This window comes from Rhipicephalus microplus, chromosome 5 (assembly GCF_043290135.1).
Source record: "Rhipicephalus microplus isolate Deutch F79 chromosome 5, USDA_Rmic, whole genome shotgun sequence".
Taxonomy (NCBI): domain Eukaryota; kingdom Metazoa; phylum Arthropoda; class Arachnida; order Ixodida; family Ixodidae; genus Rhipicephalus; species Rhipicephalus microplus.
The window spans coordinates 12,649,325-12,674,565 of NC_134704.1; the positions used below are offsets into that span (position 1 = coordinate 12,649,325).

At 44.4% G+C, this 25,241-nt stretch overlaps 1 protein-coding gene across 3 annotated transcripts in view; it reads left to right on the forward strand.

The window, feature by feature from the left end:
- LOC142817663 (uncharacterized) overlaps positions 1-22,042 on the forward strand; it is a 327,371-nt gene extending 305,329 nt beyond the window's left edge. For all 3 annotated transcript variants that reach the window (XR_012895287.1, XM_075894855.1, XM_075894854.1), the window contains 2 exons: positions 18,679-18,762; positions 21,241-22,042. Coding sequence is in view for 2 of the 3 variants with exons in the window: in XM_075894855.1 (XP_075750970.1) it covers positions 18,679-18,762; positions 21,241-21,360 (204 nt within the window). In the remaining variant the exon portion in view is untranslated. The remainder of the gene's footprint in view (positions 1-18,678; positions 18,763-21,240) is intronic.
- The last annotated feature ends 3,199 nt before the right edge of the window (positions 22,043-25,241 follow it).

Consider the following 25,241-nt stretch of genomic DNA (forward strand, 5'->3'; position numbering starts at 1 on the left):
TGTTTTGCTCTTTTTTATGGAGACGAAGTCGTATTTAATTAGGCCAGTGACACTAGGAAAAGCGTCGAAAAAAGCCCTTGTATAGATGCCCCAAAAGTAAACCTTACTTAAAATTACTTCAGTAATTATTGATAACGCTGCCCTAGCAGTGTGGCGAGTACGTGTCAAGTATTATCGTGAAAAGTTTGATGACTGACCTAAGCCTTTTTTCCAGCGTCTCAACCCACTTAAAGCGCTCTTTTTGTTCAGACACGCCTGAATACCTCCGATGGAGGAGTATGCGTTCGATGCTGGTAACCTCATTCACACTGGCTCCGATTATGGTCGTCTCTAAGCGAAATCTGCACTGAAATGTTGTCAAGGAGCTACGCTCGAAGCATCCTAATCCCGTCATTCATTGTGCGACAGCGCATTTCATAACTTAGGCATTTCATCTGCTGCAAAATAAAATTTGCATTGTTCTTTGTTCCACAGGAACGTTAAGATTAGTAGATTTATTCAACAAGCTTCAATAATACGGTTCAACTCATTCTCTGCTTAAGAATGCTTGTGAAAGAATGAAATATTATCGGAAGACTTCTTGTACATTAAGAAAGCAACGTATCGGCGCAAATATCTCTATATACCAAGAAGCTAAATAGCTTAAATATACTTATGCACCAAGAAAAGGAAGCTAGTTGTTGCTATGCAAAAAAGAAAACGAAGTGTAGGTGACAGAAGTGCCAAGAGGTAAATCTATTAGACGGCAGTTTTGATCACACATAAGAAATAAAAGATACCAGTTTACATACACAGGACGCGTGGAATAGTTGATGTTGACGAAATATCTGCAATGATTTCACATTTATTTCACTCCATATTTTTCAGTACTGAAGTCTTTACTATCAACAGGGGAAATACTTTTTTCTATGTTGATATGGCACTGCGAGAAAACCAGATATGGATATGTTTTGGTATGTTAGGTTGATGTTAATGGGCAATCAACGAATATACGGCTGTTTGGCGCGGCTAAATAACGAGGGAAAGTTTAAGGGCGTGCTCCCCTTGAGCCCTTCCTTCAGTATATCGTTGCGTCCTGTGGCACGCCCATGCGTAAGGCACAGTCTCGTCAATGAAAACTCGTGCAGTACATCTACTATGAGTAACTCTCATTTATTTATGAATGTACATGTAAACTACTAAGTGCCACCACGAAACCTCACATTGTGTTTAGGTGTAAGTGCCTTGACATTTCAGTCACTTGTTTTATGTTGCCACTATTTGATGCACCAGAATTTTCTTCTCTGGTGCGGAGGCTTAGATCTTGAAAGGAGGAAAGCGATATAGGAATAGCACGAGGCCGAAAGGGATCCAGAGCCCTGAATTACACTGTCTCGCTGACCGGGTGTTAAATTAGGGCATTAAACCTTCTCTGTCGGTGGTGGGATCTCCTCTAAACAGTTTTTGTTTTCCCTTCACTAGGGCGTGTCATTATCATCATTCTCAGCCTGTTTTGTGTATATATGTAGGACAAAGGCCGCTCCCAATAATCTCCGGTTTACCATGTATTTTTTCCGAGCTGATTCTTTTTTATTCCTGCGAACTTTTAAATTTCGTCCAACCATCTCAATATCTGCCTTCCTCAACCACATTTCACGTCCGCTGGTCACCATATATGTTGCTCTTACCGTCCACCGGTTGTCTATTCTATGCAATAATCAGTCAGTAAAGGTCCATGTTTCTTCTCTTGATGTCAACTAGGACATCTCATACTCCTCTTTGTTCCCTTGCCCACTCTGCCGTCCTCTGATTTTTTTAAATATTACTCCCATCCGTTTTCGTTTCGTCGCACGTGGTGTGGCCCCCAGTTTTCTATTTTGTTTTCTTATACTCAACGTTTTGGCCTCATATGTTCTTAGCACTGGCAGTATGTCGTCATTGTAAACGTTTCGTTAAAAAAGACGGTGGCATTTTGTTTTTACATCATTTAGAAGGGCCTGCTGAAAGCACTCCAGCAAGTTCATTGTTGGATTTTCTTTTCGTAATTGGGCTCTTCTGTTATATACTTGCCCTGTATAGGTATACATAATCTAGTATACACTCTAGTGTATAACTTCCTATTGTGAAGCCCCTCTCGCCAGGCTGTTCTATTATATTACAATGCTTCATGGGCGTGTATTAGCACGTGTAATTGGAGAGACACGAGTATAACGATCATCAAACTCCACTCCGTCCTGCAGCGTAGGAATAAACACAGCTATACTTATGAAGTCAAGGTTGTGATGGAAGCCCATTTTGGTCGGGAAGCAACATCACAAATATTATAAGGACAACGATCATTATAAATAGCACGAAAAAAAAAGCCATTCCGGCTCCGCTTACGGGAACCTTGATCTCAAGCATCCTACATTGGAAGCAATGCAGCCGAAGGGTCTCTGCTTTTTTTCTCTTCTTTTCTTTATTTCTCTCCCCTTTTCATCCTGATCGTTCTTTGTAGACGTTTTACTTCCTTTGTGCTTATGAATGCTAAATATTTTCATTTCAACGTCTTCCAGGGAGCATCAGGATTCATTCGCATATCATTGGACGCACCGTTGACAAAACCTACGCTACTGTGGCGTTTACGCTGCGAGTTCATTTAAACACATTGAAGGTATACGCAATTTTCAAATCTATCACCCTAGTTCACGAGCAGTTATTAAGGTCTTAACGAGGTTTCCACTTTTACTTTGTGGACACTGGTTGCCATGGATCCTTGCACACCTTAAGATGAAGAATTGCTAGCCGCAAGAATGGAAGTGACTTCTCTTCCTTGTGCGTCTTGACGGAAAGCAAAAATGAACCACGCGGGAATTTTTCGTTGTTGTTGCTGATGCGCGTTGCATTTATTAAAGGGGCCCGGATAACCAGCATAACAAACGGAAGCTGCTTGATGTGCGCTTTTGTCACATTTCTTGCTTCAGTAGCACAGCATTTATATAGTTGTTGAAGAGAGATGGGTAGATGTGGAAGAACAGGTGGCTAATATATTTGCTCTTGGCTTTATGTTTTGCTGTGCTGTTGAGGGACGCGAAAAGATACTGCTGTATTTGATTTTCATGTTAGTAAACAAGAAAATAATGATAAATGATGTTGGAACGAAGAACTAACTGTGTACTAACTGCACCAACTACCAGACTACTGTCCCATTTTCATATTCCCTCTACAATGTATTTTTTACAGAAGGAAAATGTATTAAAACGGCGTACTCGACTGATATTCCACACAAAAGCCACCGCGCGTGCCCGAGGCCTACTGCATGTTTTAATGATGACTGGACAGAAAGAAAAGTTCAGGAAGGACGATAGTTATAGCGCGAGAACAAAACGACGACAGAGACAAGAAGGACACGAAAGACACCTTCTTGTCTCTGTGTCGTCGTTTTGTTCTCGCGCCATAACTATCGTCGTGCCATACCAACTAGCCCAAGCTGCCACACTTCAGGAAGAAGTTGGGCTAAATCGCGAAAACGTGATATTCACTGAACCGATAGCTTGAAACATTAGATCGGAAGAATGTTGCTACGAAGTAATCATTTTGTTTGCTTCCTTATGACGGCTCATTTCCATGACATGCATGCCGGCAGCGTTTTAGTTCACAAGTTCGAGTTGGTTACTCGCGGCACAGATCTTACGGGGCCTAGCCACGCGTGCGTTGCGCCGGGCCTCTTACAACAAAGCGAGGCAGGCGAACGTGGCGACGTGTGCCGCAGACGCGCCAGCGCTCTTCGGCGGGGCGGGGATAGGAATCAATCTTTCGGACTGTGCGGGAAGAACTGGCCGCAGGGGGGGCTCGTCTCCGCTGCTTCGGAGAAAGGGAATAGCTCAGCGCGCCAGTTCCTCTCATTGTGCGCCACGGTGTGTTCTGTTTTTAGCCGCCGCTTGCCGAGTCGCACAGCGCTTTCTTCTTCTTCTTCAGCCACGGTCGGCAAGGCGAGGGGTGGGGCGTTCGAAGACACCGCATCAGCATGGCTACGATGACGGCCATGCGCCGCGCTGGGGCCTATGCACACGTCGCACACGCATAAAACGGTGCAGTGTTTGGAATACCTGAACACTTAGTGAAGGCCCCGAGATATTGTCGTTTGTGAAAGATAGCCCTCACTGGCGGATAGCTGCTGTTAACTATTATTATTGGTTATCTGGGGCTTTTGTAGTTATCAAAAGATTTTTTACCTGTGGCCACTCCGTGAACTTTTTTTAGTGGGCTCACTTTTGCTCGACGGCTTCCCGACAATGCAGAATTTTCAATAGCTGCCGACAGTTAAATATAAAGAACAAAAAAATTCCATTTGACCGCTTCTAGCACTAAGCTACAGCAGAAATTATATGTGCTTCCCTGAAATAAATCTTTTCAGTTGACAAAAATTTGTCCTAGTCCTAAATTTGATTCCGAAACCCGGGTGTCTCCTAGGTGTCTCCTAGGCAAAAGGAGAAGAGGAAGAAAGGAAGGAATGACCACTCAAAGCATGCAGAACTAAATATAAAGCCGGAGAAAACGAATCTTGGTCTTCTTGCGAGACCCTCAACAAGGGGTAATGGACACCTACAACTTGAGAGATGCTCAGCTGGAACAATTGCCGTCTATTTAGGCCAGACTAACCCTGCCTGCTGCAACATCACAAACATTGCTGCATGAAGGCATTGCATCAGTTCGTTGTAAAGCCCTCCAAATATTAAAAAAAAAATGTTTATATTTCCAACGTCCCGGAGAAACGGTGCATTACGAAACATGGCCTCGGAGGGATGATGTTTTGTTTAGAGCGTCTGGTAGTCATATAACGTAGTTTATTAAAGAGATTCGGTAAGAAAAAAATATGAAGATAGAGCGCTAAGAGATACGCGCTAACGGTATATAAGGCTGTAGAAGCTCAACATTTATGGCTTTGTTTTTCTCTTCCTTACGGTACCTTAGCGAAGCAAAAAGTACGGCTAAAGTTGTAAAGCACGCGAGCCTGTCTTTTGTCTTTCGTGGAGCGCGACTTCTTTCCTTTTGTACAGTGCCGCGGTATTGCGGTTCAGATTTTAAGTACTCTAATCTGACACATGAACTGTCAGATTATAGTGCTTAGAAGTTTCTTCCACCAAATCTTATGTGTACCAACAGAAAAGGTTTTCAGGTGATTCGCCAGTTCTATAGAGGAGAAAGAAAGAGAGAGAGAGAGAGAAGAAACTTCTTTTTTATTCGCTAAATGGTTTCAGTGCAACCGGGTGCGGTCCTCAGTCCAGGGCTCGCCTGGCCGTTGAAGCTCGCTGGGATTGGTTCGAGTAAAGCCAGCTTGCTTTCCCGATCCTTACTAGCAAGCCTGATCTCCCACAGCCCGGTCGAGGTGTTGTCCCACAATAAGGTAGAACTGACGTTTCGGGGCCGTGATTGGCATTCGTATGCAATGTGGGCGAGAGTTCGCCGTTCGCCACACCACGGATAGCCGCGGGCGTATATTGGAGGATTTATGTGGTGGTTTATTTGTAAATGAGGGTACGTGTTGGTCTGTACTCGACGCCAATCTTGCGCTTGTTCTCCGTAAAGATCTGGGTGGCAATGACTGTACTTTTCCGTTCTTCTCTTTGGTTTTTGAAGGTGTCATGTGGAGTTTTCGGTGATTTCTCAAGGGTTGCGGTGCTCGGATGCTTATTTCGTGAGCAAGCCGGTCGGCCCTATCGTTGCCCTCAAGTCCCGCATGCGCGGTGCACCAATGCAAATGTTGTGGTTGATTCCCTAGAATTCTTATAGCTCCACCGCGGTGATCTAGTGGCTAAGGTACTCGGCTGCTGACCCACAGGTCGCGGGATGGAATCCCGGCTGCGGCGGCTGCATTTTCGATAGAGGCGAAAATGCTGTAGACCCGTGAGCTCCCATTTGGTTGCACGTTAAAGAACCCCAGATTGTCGAAATATCTGGAGCCCTCCACTACGGCGTCTCTCATATTTAAATGGTGGTTTTTGGACGTCAAGCCCCACATATCAATCAATCAACCTAGAATTCTTATAGCTGCCCTTAGAATCACCCCAGCCTGAAACATATGGCAAGTTGATTGAGAGTCGGTAATAACAAGGGCGGAGTCCACTTTTTGTTCTGCGCATCTGATCGCCAAAACAACCACCACCGTTTCTGCCGTACTGACTGGTGGGGTTTCAATCGATGCTGATATAGTTGTAGTTCCACTGGTCGCTACAGCAGCGTAATGATCGCCTTGTAATATGCGGGCTTCCCTGTATAGAATATGGCTGGCTTGTTACCGTAATGCCTTTGTAGTGTTGTTTCTCTGGCTTGCCTGGGTGGTATCTGGCGCTCATATTCTTGGGGCACTCCATGAGTAGGGCCCTAAACTGGTGAGGTAGTGAGTATGTCTCTTTACCGGCGTGTTAGGTCTCGAGGGGTAGCAAACCTGCTTGAGTAGAGCTCTGCCTTGGTCCGCTGAATTTAACCTTTCCTTATGAGATAACATCACGGCGGACGCGAGTTCCTCGTAGGTATTATAGAGCCCTAGCTCCTCAACGTTTTTGGTGCTAGCATTGGTGGGCAGTTCAATCACAACTTCAATTGTGGGCAGCCTAGTCACAAAGTCAGGAATGGTCCCCCTGGGGTTCTCGTCACCTTTTCTCTGCTTTTGTACCGTTTTCTTGCACTCTGTTTTCCTCATTCAGAAGGTAAGAATGAGCCACACGGAACAGTGTGCGCCAAACGGAGCTTCTAAACATGCCACGCATAAACGCGGGTGCGGCCCTTTTAGGAGTTTAGAGCCGTGCCGCTCGCGCATCCAATTAACGAAGTACTGTACATACAACTTCGTCATCCACATCCTACCCGTCCCCTACACGGTACAACGTCGGCGCGTTCGTTTTTGTCTTGTCCCACTCAAGACGCTGAGTGCACGCCAACCTCTCAAGACTTGACGAGAGCCGAGGGTCATTAGCATGTTGGCCGGTGGGGGGCAGAATAGGCAACGCGTAGACGGCCGGCCCCGTGAAAAGGAAGAGCTCGCAACTGCATACACTTGCGGTAGCGATGTGTGGCAGCGGGTTACTGGCTGTATCCAAGCCCTAAGTAGATGCTGTGTGGTCTGGCCCTCTGCCGAAGCAAACGACTTCGTTTTCCGAAGTGGAAACTAAACAACGCACGGCCGTTGAGCTCTACTGTGCTGCTCGGAAGCGGGGTCGAGTAGGCCACCTACGACGCTCGCACCTGCTCTGCGTGAAATTTCGTTTGATAAGTTCGCCCGCGTTGAGACAATTTTCAGAACTGGGTCGAAAGCTTCTTGGTAACTGTGCGCCAGACTCCGCAGCAATCTGTGTATTCAAGGACAGTTTTTTTTTTCGCCATCTTACAAATGCCACTTCGCATACTCGCATCTCGGAAGGGGGGGGGGGGGGGGGGGTCTGCTCGCTTAACGTCTTTTTTTGTCTTGTATTCTCTCGTACAAAAGCTAGAAACAACGGCAGCAGAAAAAAATAACATGCCCCAGTATCATGTTTGTCCTTGCGTGTGGTCTTTGAAGCACAACCACTCATGCCTTGTGTGGCGTCGGAAATGTACACAGCCTCCGCGCTCACTTCGAATTTTTGTGTGACAGAATTCGATGCCTAAATCAACAAATCTACTTCGATATAATCTCGCCAGGACTTCGAGTGGATTGTTTTCTGTGTACTATAGTATAGAGCATTGGTTTTCATCCATGCACGTTTCGAGGACACCTTGTGTGCTGGTGGAATCAATTAGGAACCCTTTGCAGTCATAAAAAGGGGGTGTCACAAATCAGCACAACACACAGCGTGCAGTAGGAACCATTTCTTTCTCCGTGGCAAAGAATGGTCCAACCGAAGTGCCACGCCACTTACATCCGTCTCAACAGCTTGTGAATAAGTTGTGTTGCTTGCACCCACGTTCGACTTGTTTCTAGCTGTGCTTACTCTTCGAACATGCAAGCCTAGAAGCAAATATGCTACCGAGAAAATGTCGTACACTAGTGCTTCAAAAGCTTTACAACCACCTCATAAAGGGAAATATATATCAGCTTTTTCGCAAGGCAACGATGTTATGCAGTAAAGCTTACTGTAACTCGAATGATTCCGTGTTCACGAGGCAGTGTACTTCCAAAAAAGCGTTCTTTTTTTCATTTCGGGGATGGATTTCGCGGACTCTCGAAAATGGCTCCCCCCCCCCCCTTTAAGAACCGCTGGTAAAGGGTAAGCATAAGTCAAGTGAGAAACTCCGGCTTGATGCAAATTATACATTTTTTTTTTTTGAAAATGCAACTCATCATCATCAGCCTGACTATTCCCACCGCTGTGCAGATGCCTCTCCTGTGGGACCAATCAACATGCCCTGCGCAATCACTCTAGTCGATCGCAATTCAAGTGAGCTGAGTATGTTAGAACTGCATCCAAAGTTACGAGCTTATGGTTGGCATAAAAATGTTAATGATAGAGAGAAAGATAGCGGTGTAAGGAAGACAGCGAGGTTGACCAAGTATCTACGGTTGGCTACCTTGCACTTGAGAAAGGTTAAGGTTTAAGAAAGAAAAGTTTAAGAGTGCTTTGTGATGACACCACAAAATCGTGACAATAGCACCGTCCCGCTACGATCCGCTGACATTGTTTCTGAACACTTCCAACAGAAAGAAAATTGAGGCAGACATTTAGTTTGTAAGCTCCAATTGTGTAATTATATTATCTATGGTGTTCCATTCCAAAAGAGCATATGATTAAGAGAGTTGCCGTGTGTGGAAGACTTCAAGAAGTTCTACCACCTGGTGCTCTTTAAAATGCACTAACATCGGATAGCACACGGGCCTCCAACTTTTCGCCTCCATCAATACGTGACCGCCAAGAGCAGGATCGAACCCGCGTCCTTCGGTTCCACAGCCGAACCCCGCAAACGCTACACCACCGTGGCGGATGAATTCAAATTGTGGTCGCTGCTTTTCATTCCAATCTCATGTGCAATGTGTCGCGTAAATCACAATCCAAATAGATGTAATATCTGTCTTTCGTGCGCATGAGAAACATCTGCCGTGGGAAACAGCCTTGAAAGTAGCTATGTTTTATAACAGGATCGCTTAATCAACTAATTATTTGATGAAAGGATTAAAAATGACACGAGCCACTTCATTAAGTGCGAGGTATCCCTGGGGGCACATAGACCCGTCATGCCTCCAGAAATTCTCACGCCGTATTAGTACCATTATCGCTTTCAGTAACTTTCTCACAGTGAACAAAATAGAAAAATAACTGAATGTTCAGCTATGTCCTCTCGTTTCCTCTTTAGTAACTAGTGGCAATAATTGCATTTCTTTTTTGTTATGAGTGCGCAGAGCTTAGCAGAATATCTGCAGATAAACGGCGTCATTATATGACGGCTTAAGGCAAGACGCCAACCGTATACCATCTGAGGCACCACTCGCGAGGCTTTTTACTGGTAAGAGCGTTCGCTATCAGTTTGTGGAAGTGGTTCCTAGTAGGAAAGAACTCGGAGTGCATTTAAATTGGGTCGGAGTTTCGCTATATAAGTGTTCAAAAGACCATACACTGCCAAATCACGACGTGGGAAAAATTATAAGCAAGGAAAGCTGTTTCTATACATATATATTGAGTGCGTTAATTTAACTCTTTATTTGTAAAATTAACGCGGCCCTCGATTGTTAAGATACATTGATCGCTGCGGCACCTTTTCTAGGTCATCGTACTCTACATACGTCAAATAAAACGAGGTAATCGGACTGAGCTACACAGCACACTCTAAAGAACACCTCGCAGCCCTTGGCTTCGTCGTCAATAGGACTAATTAATGTCGTAGATATCGACTAGCTCTATCCATTAAAGCTTTATCGCTGCTCAGTTTTAAAACTCGCCCATTGATCGGGCCCCATGGAGTCCAACAAGACCGACATCGTCTTGGAGCGGGACGCGTTATCTCGGAGCTGAGCGACGGAACCAGCTTCGTGTTGTCGGCCGCTGCCAGCACAGGCGGGGAACCTCAGAAACTAAGTGACGCTACAATAAAGCTTCATTTGGGCCTATAGTTGGTACATATATCTGAACTAAAATTAACAGCGCAAGCACACAAGATGCCCGACATAGAAAAGAAACGACACACAAGAGCACTCATGTATGTCGTTTTCTTTTCTATGTTGGGCGTCTCGTGAGTTTGCGCTGTCAGTTTTAGTTAATTCACAAGTGAAGCTAGCCGCGTATCATGCAGAGGTAGTGTCATGATTGCTTTACAGAGGGGTACATTGACAAGTGGGTCCCTTAAAGGGGAGAGGGACGGGTAAGCGGGAAAGATGAGTCGTGTATTTAGTGCATGTGAATATTTGTTTACGGCATTGAGTAATGGGGGTGGCAAATACAAAATAAATAAAGAAAAATACATCAGTAAATACAAGAAAAGAAATAAAGGGAAAAAGTGGACAGTAAAATAAGTTAGAGGAAAAATTAATTGAGCTCTTTTACCTTTAATGTGTTTGCTCTTGGGAAAGCGGGAAAAGAGGGGAATGGGTGAAACTCTACGAGGGAAGGGAGTGACACCTCGTTGAACGATTGTGACACTTCTGTGTGTTTGTTTGTGTTTCTACTTCGCTCCCTTCTTCTCTCATTACTCTCTTTCCTACTTTTTGTCTTCCTTTACCCCTTCCTCACTGTCGGAAAGAGGGTAAGGGCCGGGCAGATATTTGTTTTCCAGTTAGCCTCCCTGCCTTTTCACATCACACCTCTACCTCTTTCTTTCTCTCTCTCAAGGTGGCGTCCATCCAAGAGCATAAACACGTTACGGACAAGCACAGCAATGCAAAGTCAAAAAGTATGCGCTACAGCTGAAGGAAAACCTGACAAAAAGCTGTACTTGACTTTGCCTTAGCTCACCTTAACTCGGGATCTTCGCTGCCACGCAGAGAAGCAACTACATTGGTTTTACTGTGGCGTTCAATGAGAGCTATGCAATCATAGCCTGCGTCATCTTCTAAACGCATGACGCCAGCCGGTGCAGAAAACGGGACGAAAAACCCGACCATATCGTTTGTTACCCAGAGTTACTGAACCAATCATGAAACATAAAGATGGAGAAATAAAAAAGGTGTAAGTATAAGTAGACAACACGTGGCGAGAGATAAGAGTGAAAGAGAGGGAAGAAGAGAGATGTAGATTGCATATCACACCCATACTGCAAGATTTCACAGATGGTCGTTCAGTGAATTTTAGAATGGCTCATGTGTCTTTCATGGGCTGATGTAATGTGAGGCCGTACCCCCAAGATCTTTTCCCAGGTAAAGAAACGATCATCCAGTCTGATCAGAGCACACCGGAAAGTTCATCAATCTTGTTCCCAGTCAGAACAGTGGCACAAGACGTGGTCAAGAGAGAGAGAGAGAGAGATAAAGATACAAGGAAAGGCAGGGAGGTTAACCAGACACGCATCCGGTTTGCTACCCTGCACTGGGGAAGGGATAAAGGGGAGAAAAGAGGTTGCACAAAGTAGAGAAGGTACACACAATCACGAGCACACTCGGTGAGCACACACAGTTCACAGGCGGTCGCTCAGGTTTGTTGACTTAAGGTAAAGAAGCAGTGCTTTAGTTGCTTTCTGCGCAACTGAGGCAGATGCCCAAGGTCCTAGTATCTTCTGCACACAAAATGGTCCGGGGTCAAGTCGATTCAAAACCATCCGTAGCTGGCATCGTTGTGTGTCGTAGCAAGCGCAGCTGCAGAGGACGTGTTCGATGGTTTCTTCATCTCCGCAGTAGTCGCATGTAGGAGTGTCTGCCATACCAATGCGAAAGGAGTACGCCTTTGTGAATGCAACACCCAACCAAAGGCGGCATAAGAGTGTCGCATCGGAGCGGGAAAGTTGTGATGGTAGCTTTAGCTTTAGCGAAGGATCCAGTTCATAAAATAAAGACGTGGTCAAGATTTTCTACACAGTTGTGGTCATCACACTTGGTTGAGTCAGCCATACCTGTGATAGCTGAATGAGTTGAAGGCCACACCAACCCACAACCGACACAGTATTGCAGCGTCACGTCATGAAATCTTTGGTGGGAGGCGTAGTTGGAATAACGATTCGAAGTTCCATGAGCAATGTGTGAAATTCAGTGGAATATTCCAACGTCCAAACGTGGCTATATGCACGATTGGGTGAAGTTCTCTTACAGCTTCGACTCTTGACAGGGGTATGGGCAGGGCGGAAGCTCCGTCGTAGACACATCAGGCAGCGTTGTGGGCTAGGTGGTTACCATAAATCCCTAATTAGGGACCCAGCAGCCATCGAAAGACTGTAATGTGTCTTTGGTTAGTGGCGCGATGGGTAATTTTATTAATTTGAGGCACTAACTAAAACGTGAGCTCATTATCACAGAACAGCGCAAAACACGGGCAGTGGACACACAGGAGTGACAGCACTGACTATCAACTAACTATAGTTCATCTAAGAACCATCGCGTGTAAGTTCAGTACGCTGTTCCATGCAAGGAAACCACCTAAATGCTCACTTTCCATGAGGCTTGATTGCTCGGAGGTATAGGGAAATGAGGGAGACACGGGAAGATTGGAAGTCAAACGTGGGGTGTGGACAAGCGGTTTCCTCGACGGCCTCCATACACTTCCGACACCGGGCGACTTCTTTCCCGTCGATGCACTTTGCCTTCCGCTATCGCGACGTCAATCTACGGCCAGTGAGCATTTGCCGTGGCGGGGGCTTGATAATGAGCGCACATCGTTGCCGCAACCGGATCTCGCACCATGTTCGCCGAACCGAAAACGGCGACGAGCACAGCGTAGCGTGAAGCGGCCTTGTGGAAATCGCAGCAGTTCCGTAATGGCGCGGGTTTTCGATGAGCATCGCGGACTGGCCATTATACGAACCTCTCTCTCTCTCCTCCCGCGCCCAATCACTCGACCGGCAGTGTTGTGCTCGCACGAAGCGCGCCTTCGAATCCCTAATGCGTTCTCGTAGCATGCACGAGTTTGGCGCCGTTAATGATCGGATTATTCCTGTGCCGTATAGCTTGGCTGAACTCTTCGAGTGTCCGCCATGTACACGATAGTGCTGCCCCCCCCCCCCCCTTATCGTCCTCCATGTTTTGTTTTCTCTCTCTTGCAGTCGTTACACCTGCATGAGTCATAAGGACAGCGTTCGTTATGGACGCTGCCCGAACAGCTCATTTTAAGAATAGCTGGCCCACTATACGCGTGGGACATTGTGTTACACGTGGGTAATTACGGTCGTTTTTGTGCCCATTTACGAATCTCGCATATAGCAGTGCTTATGCATGTACTCGGAATATCTTTCACCGTGGACTAAATTTTTACCCTATGATTCTGCTGTTCCGTGGGTCCACCATTGTTCAGCTGCATTATGAACGACGGACGGGACAAATTTCAGTCATATAAGCCTAATTGCCCCTAGCTGTTATCATATTTATGTTATCATACTTTTCAACAAAACGAACCTGCAGTGATGAGATTTGTGGAAGCACATCAATCGTAATCGCACATTAAGAGTTAGTTAGGACTTGCTGTGCTGGTAATGTCAGTCTACGCGCTTAGAATTGGGGCATTTCGAGCGTCTATGTAAATTTATTTTTAGCGAAAACAACTATACAGCCTTCCGCACTTGTCTGAACATAACCGAAAGCTCGTGACCCTGCATATGCGGCAACTTCATTTACAAAAAAATTGTTTGCTCTTTTTTTTAATGGTGATTGTAGAAGTGAAATTTTATGCGCAGAGACCTGTAGGGGGCCAAGCTGTCCTATGCTGTCATCGTCGTATGCTGTCGTAGCTTGGCGTAAAGCAAGCAAAACAATATATTGCATAGCCATTTCAGCACTAGCTCTCGCCAAAGAGAAGTTTTCTTCCTCTTGTTCTTTGAGTGCCTTCATGACGATAACAGAAATGAATATATAGGAAGAAAAAAGCACATACATGAAAACTAGAAAAGAAAACAACAAAGGAAAACAGGAAGAAAGAAATGCCACCCAGCTGCACATTTTCTTCAGGCTTGGCAATACCAGTGCAAGCTGCCTCAATTTTTTTTTTATATGGTGCCTGGCATACTTCGTGTATGGGAGCAACTCATTAATACACATTCGATTCCGAAACAGTGCAGCGGCGTTCAATCCTCCCTCCGACTTCTAAGGCTAAGTTCTAGCAAATGTGTTCCCGGTTAAAATTGGAATTGTCGCAAACATGGAGAGGTTCTCAAAATAGGCGTCGTCTATCGCTAACATCAGCACTCGCCTTTAACCGTCATTATAACTAAACTTTGGCAGGTTGCAATAGCGTAATTATTTCTTTTACTTCGTCCGCCATTTATACATTCGCAACTTGAATCTCTCTGAAGTTTTTCATAATTTCGTATAGGTTTTTTTTTTTTTGCAGCAATCAAGCATGCGCCAACATTGTCCCCATTCCGGCTCCTCCGGCGCCATTCACCAATGAAATTCGAGCACTGCAGTATACAACAGGACTGATGAGCTGAACGTTGGCGCACCTTTTTTATCATAGCGCAATTAATCATAAAAACAGCAGCAGTAACCCTGCGGCTTTACGAGGTCATTCGAAACTCAAGAAACCGTGACTAAGCATGGCATCGTGCAAAGTTTTAGTCGCATTTGGAGAACGGTACATTCATTCGCCAGTGTCCCATTTCGCGTTCCGTGACACCAGGTCGTTTTGGCGTAATTTATTGTGATTACGGCCAGCCGACTTGGGGATGCTCTGATTAATTGCACGGTGACGCACACAAGACAGGCGCACCTCTCATCTGCAGAACCGGGTCGAGGAGTGCTTGCTGAGAAAGGTAGATGGTGTTCCTTTGTTTGAGCACAGATGTCGGTTGCTCCAGAAGTTGCATGTCAATGTTTGTTGCGCAAACTTCACGAACAGGAGGTCATCTCGAGAAATGTCTTATGGCACGACTTCCAGCTTTTGTACATCTAAAAGTTACGGGGTCACTTATGCGTTCACCTGAACCGAGCCAAGCTGAACGCCATCTATCTACTCCTTTTCTTCTCAGTCGATGTATCCATACCTCCCTCCCTCTTCTTCCCAAAACTTTCTGCGCCACGACACGCTATGTGAATCGCAGATTCTGGTGATTTGTGAGGTCATTTGTGACGTCATAGAGGCAGTGATTGATGCGAAGGCCAATGAATATTTTGAGGAAGGTGGGTTTGGTGGTGTAATCTCTTTGATATCGGCATACGGAACAGCATGATCGCGAGCCTCATTTTGTAACGCGATTGGAGTGCACTATTTAAGCTACCGCATCTGCGATAAAGCTCGTTCATTAGTTTGGACAAAACTTGAGTAGATAAAACGCCCGAATATAAAAAGAAAATACCCATTAGATCCCCCCGATCGAAAGAATAAACTACGAGAAAAGACGTCAATGATGCGCTATACATTCGGCATCTCACGCTATTTTCACTCATCGAGAATTGGCGGTGGGCTGTTGGTCACCTTATCCTTCGAAATGCGATTAGCGACATCTGGATTTTGCCGTTAATGAAAAGAAAAAAAATGAATCATCGTTTAAGACACGCGTGTGCGCGCGAGTAATCAGCGTTGCCGCTTGACTGCGTATAACGATGTGCGGGACACGGCTCCGCTGCGTTGTAAGTCCAGCCCTCGTTCCAACAGTCCTCGAAGCTTGGACGAAGCTTAGCTGCACAGCGATTTTGCGCTGCGGTGCAGCTGCTTTTGGAACAAGATAAAAAGAGCGCGTAGATATCAAATAAAGAAAAACCGCTTGAACTCAGAAAAAAAAACATTATGAAAATTTGCACTGCTGTATTTTCTTTTGAAGAGTTCTTCTCTCATCTGTGGTCCACACATGAACACCCACTACACAATTGTCGGTGGTTCAGTTTCTCCACTCTGCCTTATTTTACCTTCATGTTGGGAAGGTGAAAAAGAATGATGGTTTGGTTTCGTATATATATTTCGTAATTGTTGTCGATCAGCCCATTGATTTCTTCCGAAGAAAAGGCTTGCTTTAAATAAACGTCTTCATAAAACTTTACGCCTGGCACCTTTACATTGTTATTCGCTAAAGAAAAAAAAGTTAAAGGGTTATCCCCAGCAATCATGGTTATTATGTATTGCCTATAATTAAAAATGAGTGCCTGTGAACAACTCATTGTAATGCGAACTCCTGCACGGAAAATGCACATTACAATATCATTTTAACGTGTTTCTTTTTCTTTACTTCATTTTTGTCTTGCATCACCACGTCTTTTTTTTTCTTTTTTGCTGCAGAACCTATAGACCCGGAGTAACTGAGGTATTATAAGCCTCGACTTCTCCACAGCAAACCAGTTAAAGTTGAACATAACTGAACAAGAGCCTTAAAAACAAAACAAAAAACATGGCTCATCTCTCTGTCATGGGCATTGGTACAACACGAAAGTGGAACGTGCCTTCATAGGAACAGCCAAACATTTATTGTGCATTGCTTCGCCACAAGGGCGAAGGAAAGAATACTACAGCAAAAACTTTTTGTGTCACGTGAATACCTGCAAATGAAGGAGGAAATAAAGAAGCGGAAGGAGGTTAGCCAGTTCTTAGACCGGCTGGCTACCATGTACTGGGTAAGGGGAGTAAAAGATGATAGAAAAGAGATGTTATAAAGCGAAATGGAAGACAAAGTACCGAAAGGGGAAAATCTAAATAAAGAGAATGTGGCCCTAAGGCCTGTTGCCCATAAAAAAAAACGTAATAAAGCTTACAACGTCTTCTGGGCTCAGGATAGACTCGGTCAATTACCCAGAATCCTTTGTTCCGACGAAAGGTGATCCCCTAGTCTATCTGTAGCTTCGGTAAGTTCTTGTCTTGGCGAGTTGAAACGGGTCCACTCACACAGAAAATGGGCGATTGTTTCTTTGCAGCTTCAGTTATTGCACGTAGAGGTGCTGGTCATTTTAGTAAGAAAGGAGCATGCATTCGTGAAGGCCACGCCAAACCACAGGCAAGAAGCTCCAAACATGCAATGCTCTGCTCAATCAGAAAGGACACATGGAAAAAAACATACACAGGAATAGCGTGAACTAACAACTGTCACAGCTCGACACTTGAAACGCGCTGCTCAAACACGAGAGGAGGAGGAGGAGGAGGAGGAGGAGGAGGAGGAGAAGGAGGAGCAACACAACAAGAGATAAGCAGGGAGCTTAATCAAGCACATGTCCGGTTGGGTACCCTACACTGGAAGAATATGAAAGGGGAGTATAAAGATGAGTCAGAGAGAGGCGAGAGCAAGGAAGTAGGCGGGGCCACTACACAAAAGTGAAAGGCTTTCACATAGGCCCGTAGTCCTGAGAAAGCGCAAAAAGGCTTTGACTGGCCTTGTGAGCCGACGAAAGACGAGAACTGTGCTGCAGCAGCATCTGCATGGAGAGTGGCCGATCATCTAACTGTTGCAACGCGTCAGAGAGTTATCACTTCTCAGAGACGAATCGAAAGCAGCGACATAGCAGATGATCGATGGAGGACGCAAGAAACGAACGCACAAACGTACACAAGTAAAGCGCCAACTGTCACAGTTGTAACTTCGTTAGGTGTGTGCGTCGCGCTTCTTTCGCAAAAGCGGCTGCTGCAGTGAGCGAAGTGACTTCCACGTTCTAACTTGCAGTGAGAGCGCCAGAACTATACAAACTGCTCCCATCGCCAGATGAGCGCGCGCACATCGCAACACGCGGGGCAACGATTTTTGAAGTACGCTCTTCTATTCCGTCGCGTCATCGCGCAAGTGATAACGAAAACACGCTAAAGCCAATGTACGCCAAGTATCGCCAGCAGCAAATGGTTTGTATAAATAGTTCGACGTTAGGGAGCTAGAGAACGGGAGATTGGTGACGGGGTCGTTTCGCGCCCCGCGTTCAAGAGCGAGAGGTCGTAGGTTCGACTTCCAGCTGCCGAGTTTCTTCTGCAGTTTTTTTTTTTCACATGTTGTGTATATTTTACAATGGTCATATCCGTGACGTAAATACGTCAGTACAACCGTGACGGACCCAGGCATAAAACACTTTCGTGGATAGAAGCTGTGGCTGATAGGAAATCGTGAAAAATTAAAAAGGACGTACTTTTTTTTCCTTAGTTCTTTTTTACGCTGAGAATTTGTATGTATTGTATTCATAAACTTACATCATGCGTGATGCTTTTGAGCGCCTCTCATGCACAACTGCCAATACATGTAGTTTTGCCAAGCTGCTATGTCTTCGAATATATGTTTACCAGCAGCCATTAACATCGCGCTTTTATGTATGATAGGTGTGATCTGATTCCTGCCGAATATATTTTCTGCATTCCAATGCGATGTCTTTGATGTTAAAGAATTTTGAATTTGCCGAAAAGCGGACCCGTTGTGAGAATGGAGCCGCCACTGAATATCTTATTATGAACATACAGTAGTGTAGGTATATTCGACTAGACAGTGAGGGAAGTACAAAGAGGTAAACAAAGGTAATCTTCGAATGACAATTGGGAAAGAGTGCATATTGAGCACATCATTTCGCCAGCCAAAAAATGCGTTCGTTTCGTCGAGACATCTGACTATGTTGCATAGTGGCACGGGATTTCCTGTGGAACATTTCTCGCGGCATGTCTGTTTGTGTGACACTTCATTTCCGGAGCTTCTCCATGAATGCAAATCCACGTTTTCTTATTTCAGATGTGCATCCCGGTCTCCTGGCTATACACATATCAAGGGGAAAAAAGCCCTTTCTCCAAAACTTCTGTAACACTGAAACTTCGAGTAAGCTGCTTTAGTAGTTGTCACATCACTGTATTATTGGTTCTGTCTTCCTATTCTCTCTCTTTCTGGCACTTATAACGGTTTATCTATGGCGACCCTTGGTTCTCCCTCCTCATCGCACTTCCGTTGTCCGTACCACAATACTCGTCTTTTTTTTTTTACCTTCCTTTATAGTATGTCACTTAAACTTTACATCTTAACGTCGCCCTTTTTATCTTTTTAATGTTTCCTATGACTTCAAAACCATGTTTGTGAAGGTAAATTTCTGAATTTCGTGCCACATGTATTCTCTGAATGTGGGGCGCTTTATCTCCTCGACGTTCATTGCCAGATTTTAAAAAAAACTGTATCTATACAAAAGAAGTCGCATGTAATAAAACTCGCCTTTTCTCAACTCAAGTATTCATAGCTTCTTGCAAACAAATGAACACTTGCCAAAGTGGCAACGGAAAAGACTTTCTCGTTGCAACTTTGGCACGTGCTCGTTTATTTCGAAGAAATTTATGCCCCTCGCCAGATGGTGTTCCGTCGAACCCTGGACTAAATAATCGCCGCGCGTTGCATTCGCACCTTTCTTTGCTTCTTCAGCTTTATGTGCACTGTATTGGTGCCTGATCTAGATAAATGTGCGTGGTATGTGAACCAGTGCCTATCTTGACTTCCTTACAGCGCATAACTAGTTATTTAAGGACCGATATTGGACTTTCGTTAGATTCAAGTTTTGGTATAGTGAAACGTCAATGTATCTAATTTGCTCGTATACATATATATATTTGATGATATGTGGGGTTTAACGTCCCAAACCACTATATGATTATGAGAGACGCCGTAGTGGAGGGCTCCGGAAATTTAGACCACCTGGGGTTCTTTAACGTGCACCCAAATCTGAGCACACGGGCCTACAACATTTCCGCCTCCATCGGAAATGCAGCCGCCGCAGCTGGGATTCGATCCCGCGCCCTGCGGGTCAGCAGCCGAGTACCTTAGCCACTAGACCACCGCGGCGGGGCATATATATATATATATATATATATATATATATATATATATATATATATATATATATATATATATATATATATATATATATATATATATATATATATATATATATATATATATATATAATCAGCCATCCATGTGCGTTGATTGCTGGAGCAATCAACGTTACTTTGATAAGATCAGCTCAACTTATCCAATATACCATTGAGCAGCACACCCATAAATTAACGACGCAGTTTCTGTTCCGTGGCACCCGACTGGTTTTGTAAGAAGGCGGAAAATATATTTTTTTTTTTTTTTTTGATGGGTTCGTGGGAGTTACGTGAATACGTGAACGTGTACTCCACCTTGCGACGGCTTCGCGAGGCTTCCAGAAAAACTGGGTCACGGAGAGGGAGAGGCGTTCTATGGCCTGCCACCTAGATGGCGCCGCAGTTTCGAACGACTGAGCTTACGTTAGTCGACTGTAATGGGTGCGACTTTTGCGTACCTAATAAGCTTTTGTATTCCCCGGAACGCTGATGTTTCATCAAGTGGCCTTGCCACTAGCAACAAGCGAGGTGACAGCGTTCACTGGTGATTGCAGATGTGACCAAGAAACATTAATAAGTTTTTCATTCAAAACAGTGTTACCCGTAAGCGAAAGTATTTGTGAATAAATCTCGAGGAATAAGTAGCGTGTCCACACGGGGGTGGGGGATTTTTCCCCATCATTGCTCTTTTTTTTTTTCAGTTTGTTCTCACTGTATGGGATCAGTGAGAGGGTATCTGGCACAAGTGGGGGCGGGGGAAGGTGGAGGCCGCTGTGAATTCTGGCTCCTGTGGAAACCCTATTCCTTAAATGCATCGCAAAACTTATGCAACAATGTTTTTGTATGTGAAATGACGTCTGTATCACAGCTGTCGTGTCTGTAGTTTGTCAGGAGCTGAGTGATCTGATTTGGATTGTTCTTGTCAAGCAAACCGTACGAACGAGTCACAGCAAGATTCTTGCAGAATGTGTGCCCCATGCACTAATAATATTCCGGTCTATTTCTTTTAACCACCTGGTGTATACAGAGAGATGATACCCGGTTTTTTTTTTTTTTTGAGCCCATAGCTCTCAGCAAAAACCATCTTGAGTGAAGTGTCTATGCGTGTTTACTCCGTCTAGTACGCAAACACACTTATTCGCAACCGCTATAAGGTCCACTTAAAGTTGAATTTGTTTTCTTTTTTTTCGTTCATAATGAAACAATGCGATACGTAATTATTTTGAGCAATAGTTCAAAAAAGTCTTGTAAATTATGGATTCTCTAGTTTTCGCAGTTGTAGTTTTACACAGCAAGTTTCTCGATTAAGCTCTTCGTATAATTCACTTGAAAAGCTTCTAAATTTCTGAAGTAGTAATAAATGTGGCGCTCATTATCTACCTTTTTTTTTCTTTTTTCCTACTTACACAAATGACCTGTTTTGTCATCTCTCGTCTCCAACTAGGTCGGCCCATCATCACAAGTCGCCCCCAATGCACCACCGGGAGGGCAGGCACTGTCTGCAGTGTTACTTAGAGCAGCCAATGTTACAGGAAAGATGTTACCAGTGAACATAAGTACGTGACTCAAACAAATCTCAAGCGATAAACGGGAGTCATTAGCGTTTTTAAGTAGCTAGTCTGAATGATGACAAGTTTTCATGACTGCATCAACAAAAATACTGTTTCCAAAAATTAGTTCGACAAAGTGGTTTACTGTATCGAGCCGCGATGTCGGGGTGTTTGTTACGAAGGTCGATGTTTCATGTGCACTAAAGGGACAACGTGAGTGAAATGCCTTGCTGTTTGAACCACCATGATTTACTGACACCATGAGTGGGCGGGTCCGTTGTCAAAAGGAACATTTGCGTGCAAGCCATGACCATACTTCGCGCTCTTACATAACCATTTGACACGCTATGTACACCACTTTTTTTCGCTGCTTGTATAACTGGGACTAAGAAAGAACAAGATATGTCGAGCTCTGGATCAATTGTGCCTCCCGCGTGGTGAACTTGTATTTATTTAGCTTAATTTCACTAAGTGCTGTTACACATACGATCACTTTACTCAAGGCATTACCACGTTCGAGTCGTTCGACCTGCCGCTTCCTGCAAGCCATGTGAATACTATAACTTTTCTTGCTCAATATTAGCATTACCGAAAAAGAACTTGCACTATACATTTCTAACCTAAAATTTAATTCTATTTACGAAAAACAGCATCAATGACTTCGAAATAAATAGCCATTTAGTTACAACCAAAATATGAATAGTTTCCATTGCTACATGAACATTGTGCCTTCTACTCAAAGAGGCAACGAAGGAAGGAAGGAACAGGAAGGAAAGGAAAGGCAGGGACGTTACCCAGTCTAAGAGGACTGGTATGTTACGGTACGCACTTTCAAAGATAGAGATAGAGAGAAAAGAGAGAGCACGTACAAAAAGTCGCACTTCACAGTCACCATAGCCCGTTAAGTTTATAATCGCTGGTGCAAGGGCGTTGCATTCAAGAATTTTCGCACCACCTCACGTCGTATTCACTCGCGATTACCTCTCAGGTCGACATTACAAAATGGTGTCTGCCGTCATGGGTCTCTCATCTATTTGAAGTAGAGATGTTCTTTTAGTAATGTAGCGAGGACAGTCGCAGATGTGCTCCAACGTTTCCTCGCCACTACCGTTGTCGCCAAAATGGTTGTTAGCCACTCCAATCCAAAAACAGAATGAATTCATGAAAGCCACTCTCATCCATAAACGGCAAAGCAAAGTGGCGTGATTTCCTTGTAGTCCAGTAATTGTAAAGAGGCAGGAGTACTAAATACGACAATAGACAGGATCTTGTCGCCTAGCAATTTCATCATACATCTTGCAAGCTATTCCTTCTGCTAAAACATAAAGCTGCCTGCCTGGTAATTCCTTGTCACAACTGGTATGCACGTTATCGACATGACATGGCATTCTTAAGCACTGAAGATTCTGGAACAAAATGAATGAGATTCATTATTCATTGCTTGAGGAAAAAATATGGCCTTTAGTATTTTTCAAGCAAGCTTTCAAAGGAGGACTGGCTGTTTAAGTAAATGACGAAGTCCGCTTTGAAGGATCATACTGACGAATTGAGGAAGTAATATTTTCGGTTGCCATATTGGTTAATCAAAGAAGGTTTGGCTGTCCAGATTGCACATCATCTTTGTATTAATACGCCTTAATTTCCAGCTCAGGAAGAGAAGTGGGTTTCTAGATCATTTTATCCTCGTTGTGTGGCAGCTCATGTATCTGAATACATAGCTTCCCAAAATTAACTAGAGGAGACTCTGGCGCTGCGATCGTTCAGCGACCATGGGAATGGTGGGTATGTACACGAATTCGCCTAGTCATCGTACTTGTGGCCGGCGAATCACACTTGCGGCTTTGTTCATTGCTGTGTTTAGGTTTTGTTTCGAAGGAAACAACAAACCTTTTTGAGCTTCATGATCCGCGATTTTAAATGGTAAGCCTTAAAAAATAAGGTGGTGGAGCTTAACTGATTTGCTGATTTTTGTCTCGTGAGAAAACAGCTTCAAGTCACATGAACACACACGGGCCAGAATTATGAATATTAAACAAATTTGTGTACCACCCATCATTCCCATGTTCGCTGAAGCGCCGTGCCTGGCCGTGCGTTGCAGCTCCCATGGACACTAGCACCAGGTCTTCCTCTCGTGTATATTTAGGACACTTTATGTCTAGACCCCCCTTCTTAATTTTCTGTAAATATTGCAGGGAAGTAATACACAACTGCGCGATTGCGTGCATATTAGCACCACTGTAGCTCATAAAAATTGCGAGTGCGCTCTCATTAGTCTGCCATCAGGTGTGTACCTTGGGCCCCTTTAAACGTACTATTTAGATTTGAGAACTGCCAAGGAAAGTATAGCGGATCTTCTTAGTAGTAACTGGAACGTAAGTGTGAAGAAATAAAAGTGTGCGAAAACATAACTTGCCGCAGGCAGGCACCGAACGTGCGACCTTCGAATAACACGTCCGTAGCCCTTTTCTTCCACTTTTCTTCCTTCACATTTGCATCCCGCTCATTAGTAATAACTTCCCCTACAGTTTTCTTGACATCATTGTCTGTTAGTCCTCATTAATATTTGGTCAAACCAGGGAAAACGAGTCCTTAAATTTTACCCTTCTATTATTCACTGTGTAGGTTTAGGTTACAGCTATGTTTCGCATGGTGTTACCAATGATTCTATAGACTGTTGTTTGCTGACGTTGCGCCAGGGTGTGGCGCTCGGGAACGCCACAGTGCGGGGACGCCCTCTGAACAGAAAGCGTCGCGGGTCAGCCGGCTTTTACTTGCGCCACAAGTGGCAGGAGGGTGCAACGGTGCATCCCAGTGGCGAACGGTGTCACTTCGCAGGGGGGTGCTTCACCCTGAGAGGTGCCGCTTTTCACAGACGCTCGCGGCCCGTCGAGATATACCTGTGCGAAACTCCAAAGGTGGCTGCATACGGCGGCTACTGTTTCCATGTCTCTGCGTACGCAACCGCCACGCCCTGTGCGCATACAGTGGGAAAAACCCCGTGTGGTTCGTTACATCCATGGCAGGATGAAACGGGGTTCGAACCTATGCCTATGCAATCATACAAATGCGGTCCAACAACAAGGATCAGAACATTCGTTATAATTTCATTTAGGAAAGTTTCATTCCATATACAACACTCGTTACTTTCATTCTTTTGTAGTTCTTTGATGAATGAGGTGTATCCATGCTTGAAAATAATGCCTCATTTTATTTTGATGACTACATGATACCCGATTTTGAGCAAACTTCAGATGTTCTATTTATACTTGTGATAAACAAGACACATGTTTATCGATTAAACGCGAAATATTTAATCTTCGGTTCTTTCTATCATCCCTAGTGAGGACCACCGATAGTAAGCACCAATGAGACACATTACAAGTTATAAACATTGTGAAATATGAACATTGCACATAGTCACTGATGAAATCGTTCTGTTTTGTTCCTTCTATAAAGCAATCAAATTGACGGAGTGAACGTCCTTCTTTACGCAGTCGATCGGACCAGTGGCGGCATCTGCCCCCAAAAAGGCTCACTTGCACCGAAACTCGGGGAGAGGGGGGGGGGGGGTAAACTGCTCGAAATAGCCGTGATTTCGCGGAACTAAGACGAAATCAAGAGTTGCATCCCGTCTTACAAGTTTTTATGGTTGTATAAACAATATGATAGCATTTACTATGCAACAGCAGGACAAGAAGAAGAAAAAAATATTCAGGTACTCATACAACAAGACACAGCGCTGAGTATCAGCTGAATGACTGAGAAATGCCCCTTCCGGAAATCATTTCTAAACTTTTGCGTTAGTAATTTTTTCATTCATGTTTATCGTAGTTAACTGTACAAAGGTGTGCAGATTTGCCCTCCCTATATAAGCGTGTTTTTATGATTTAAAAAA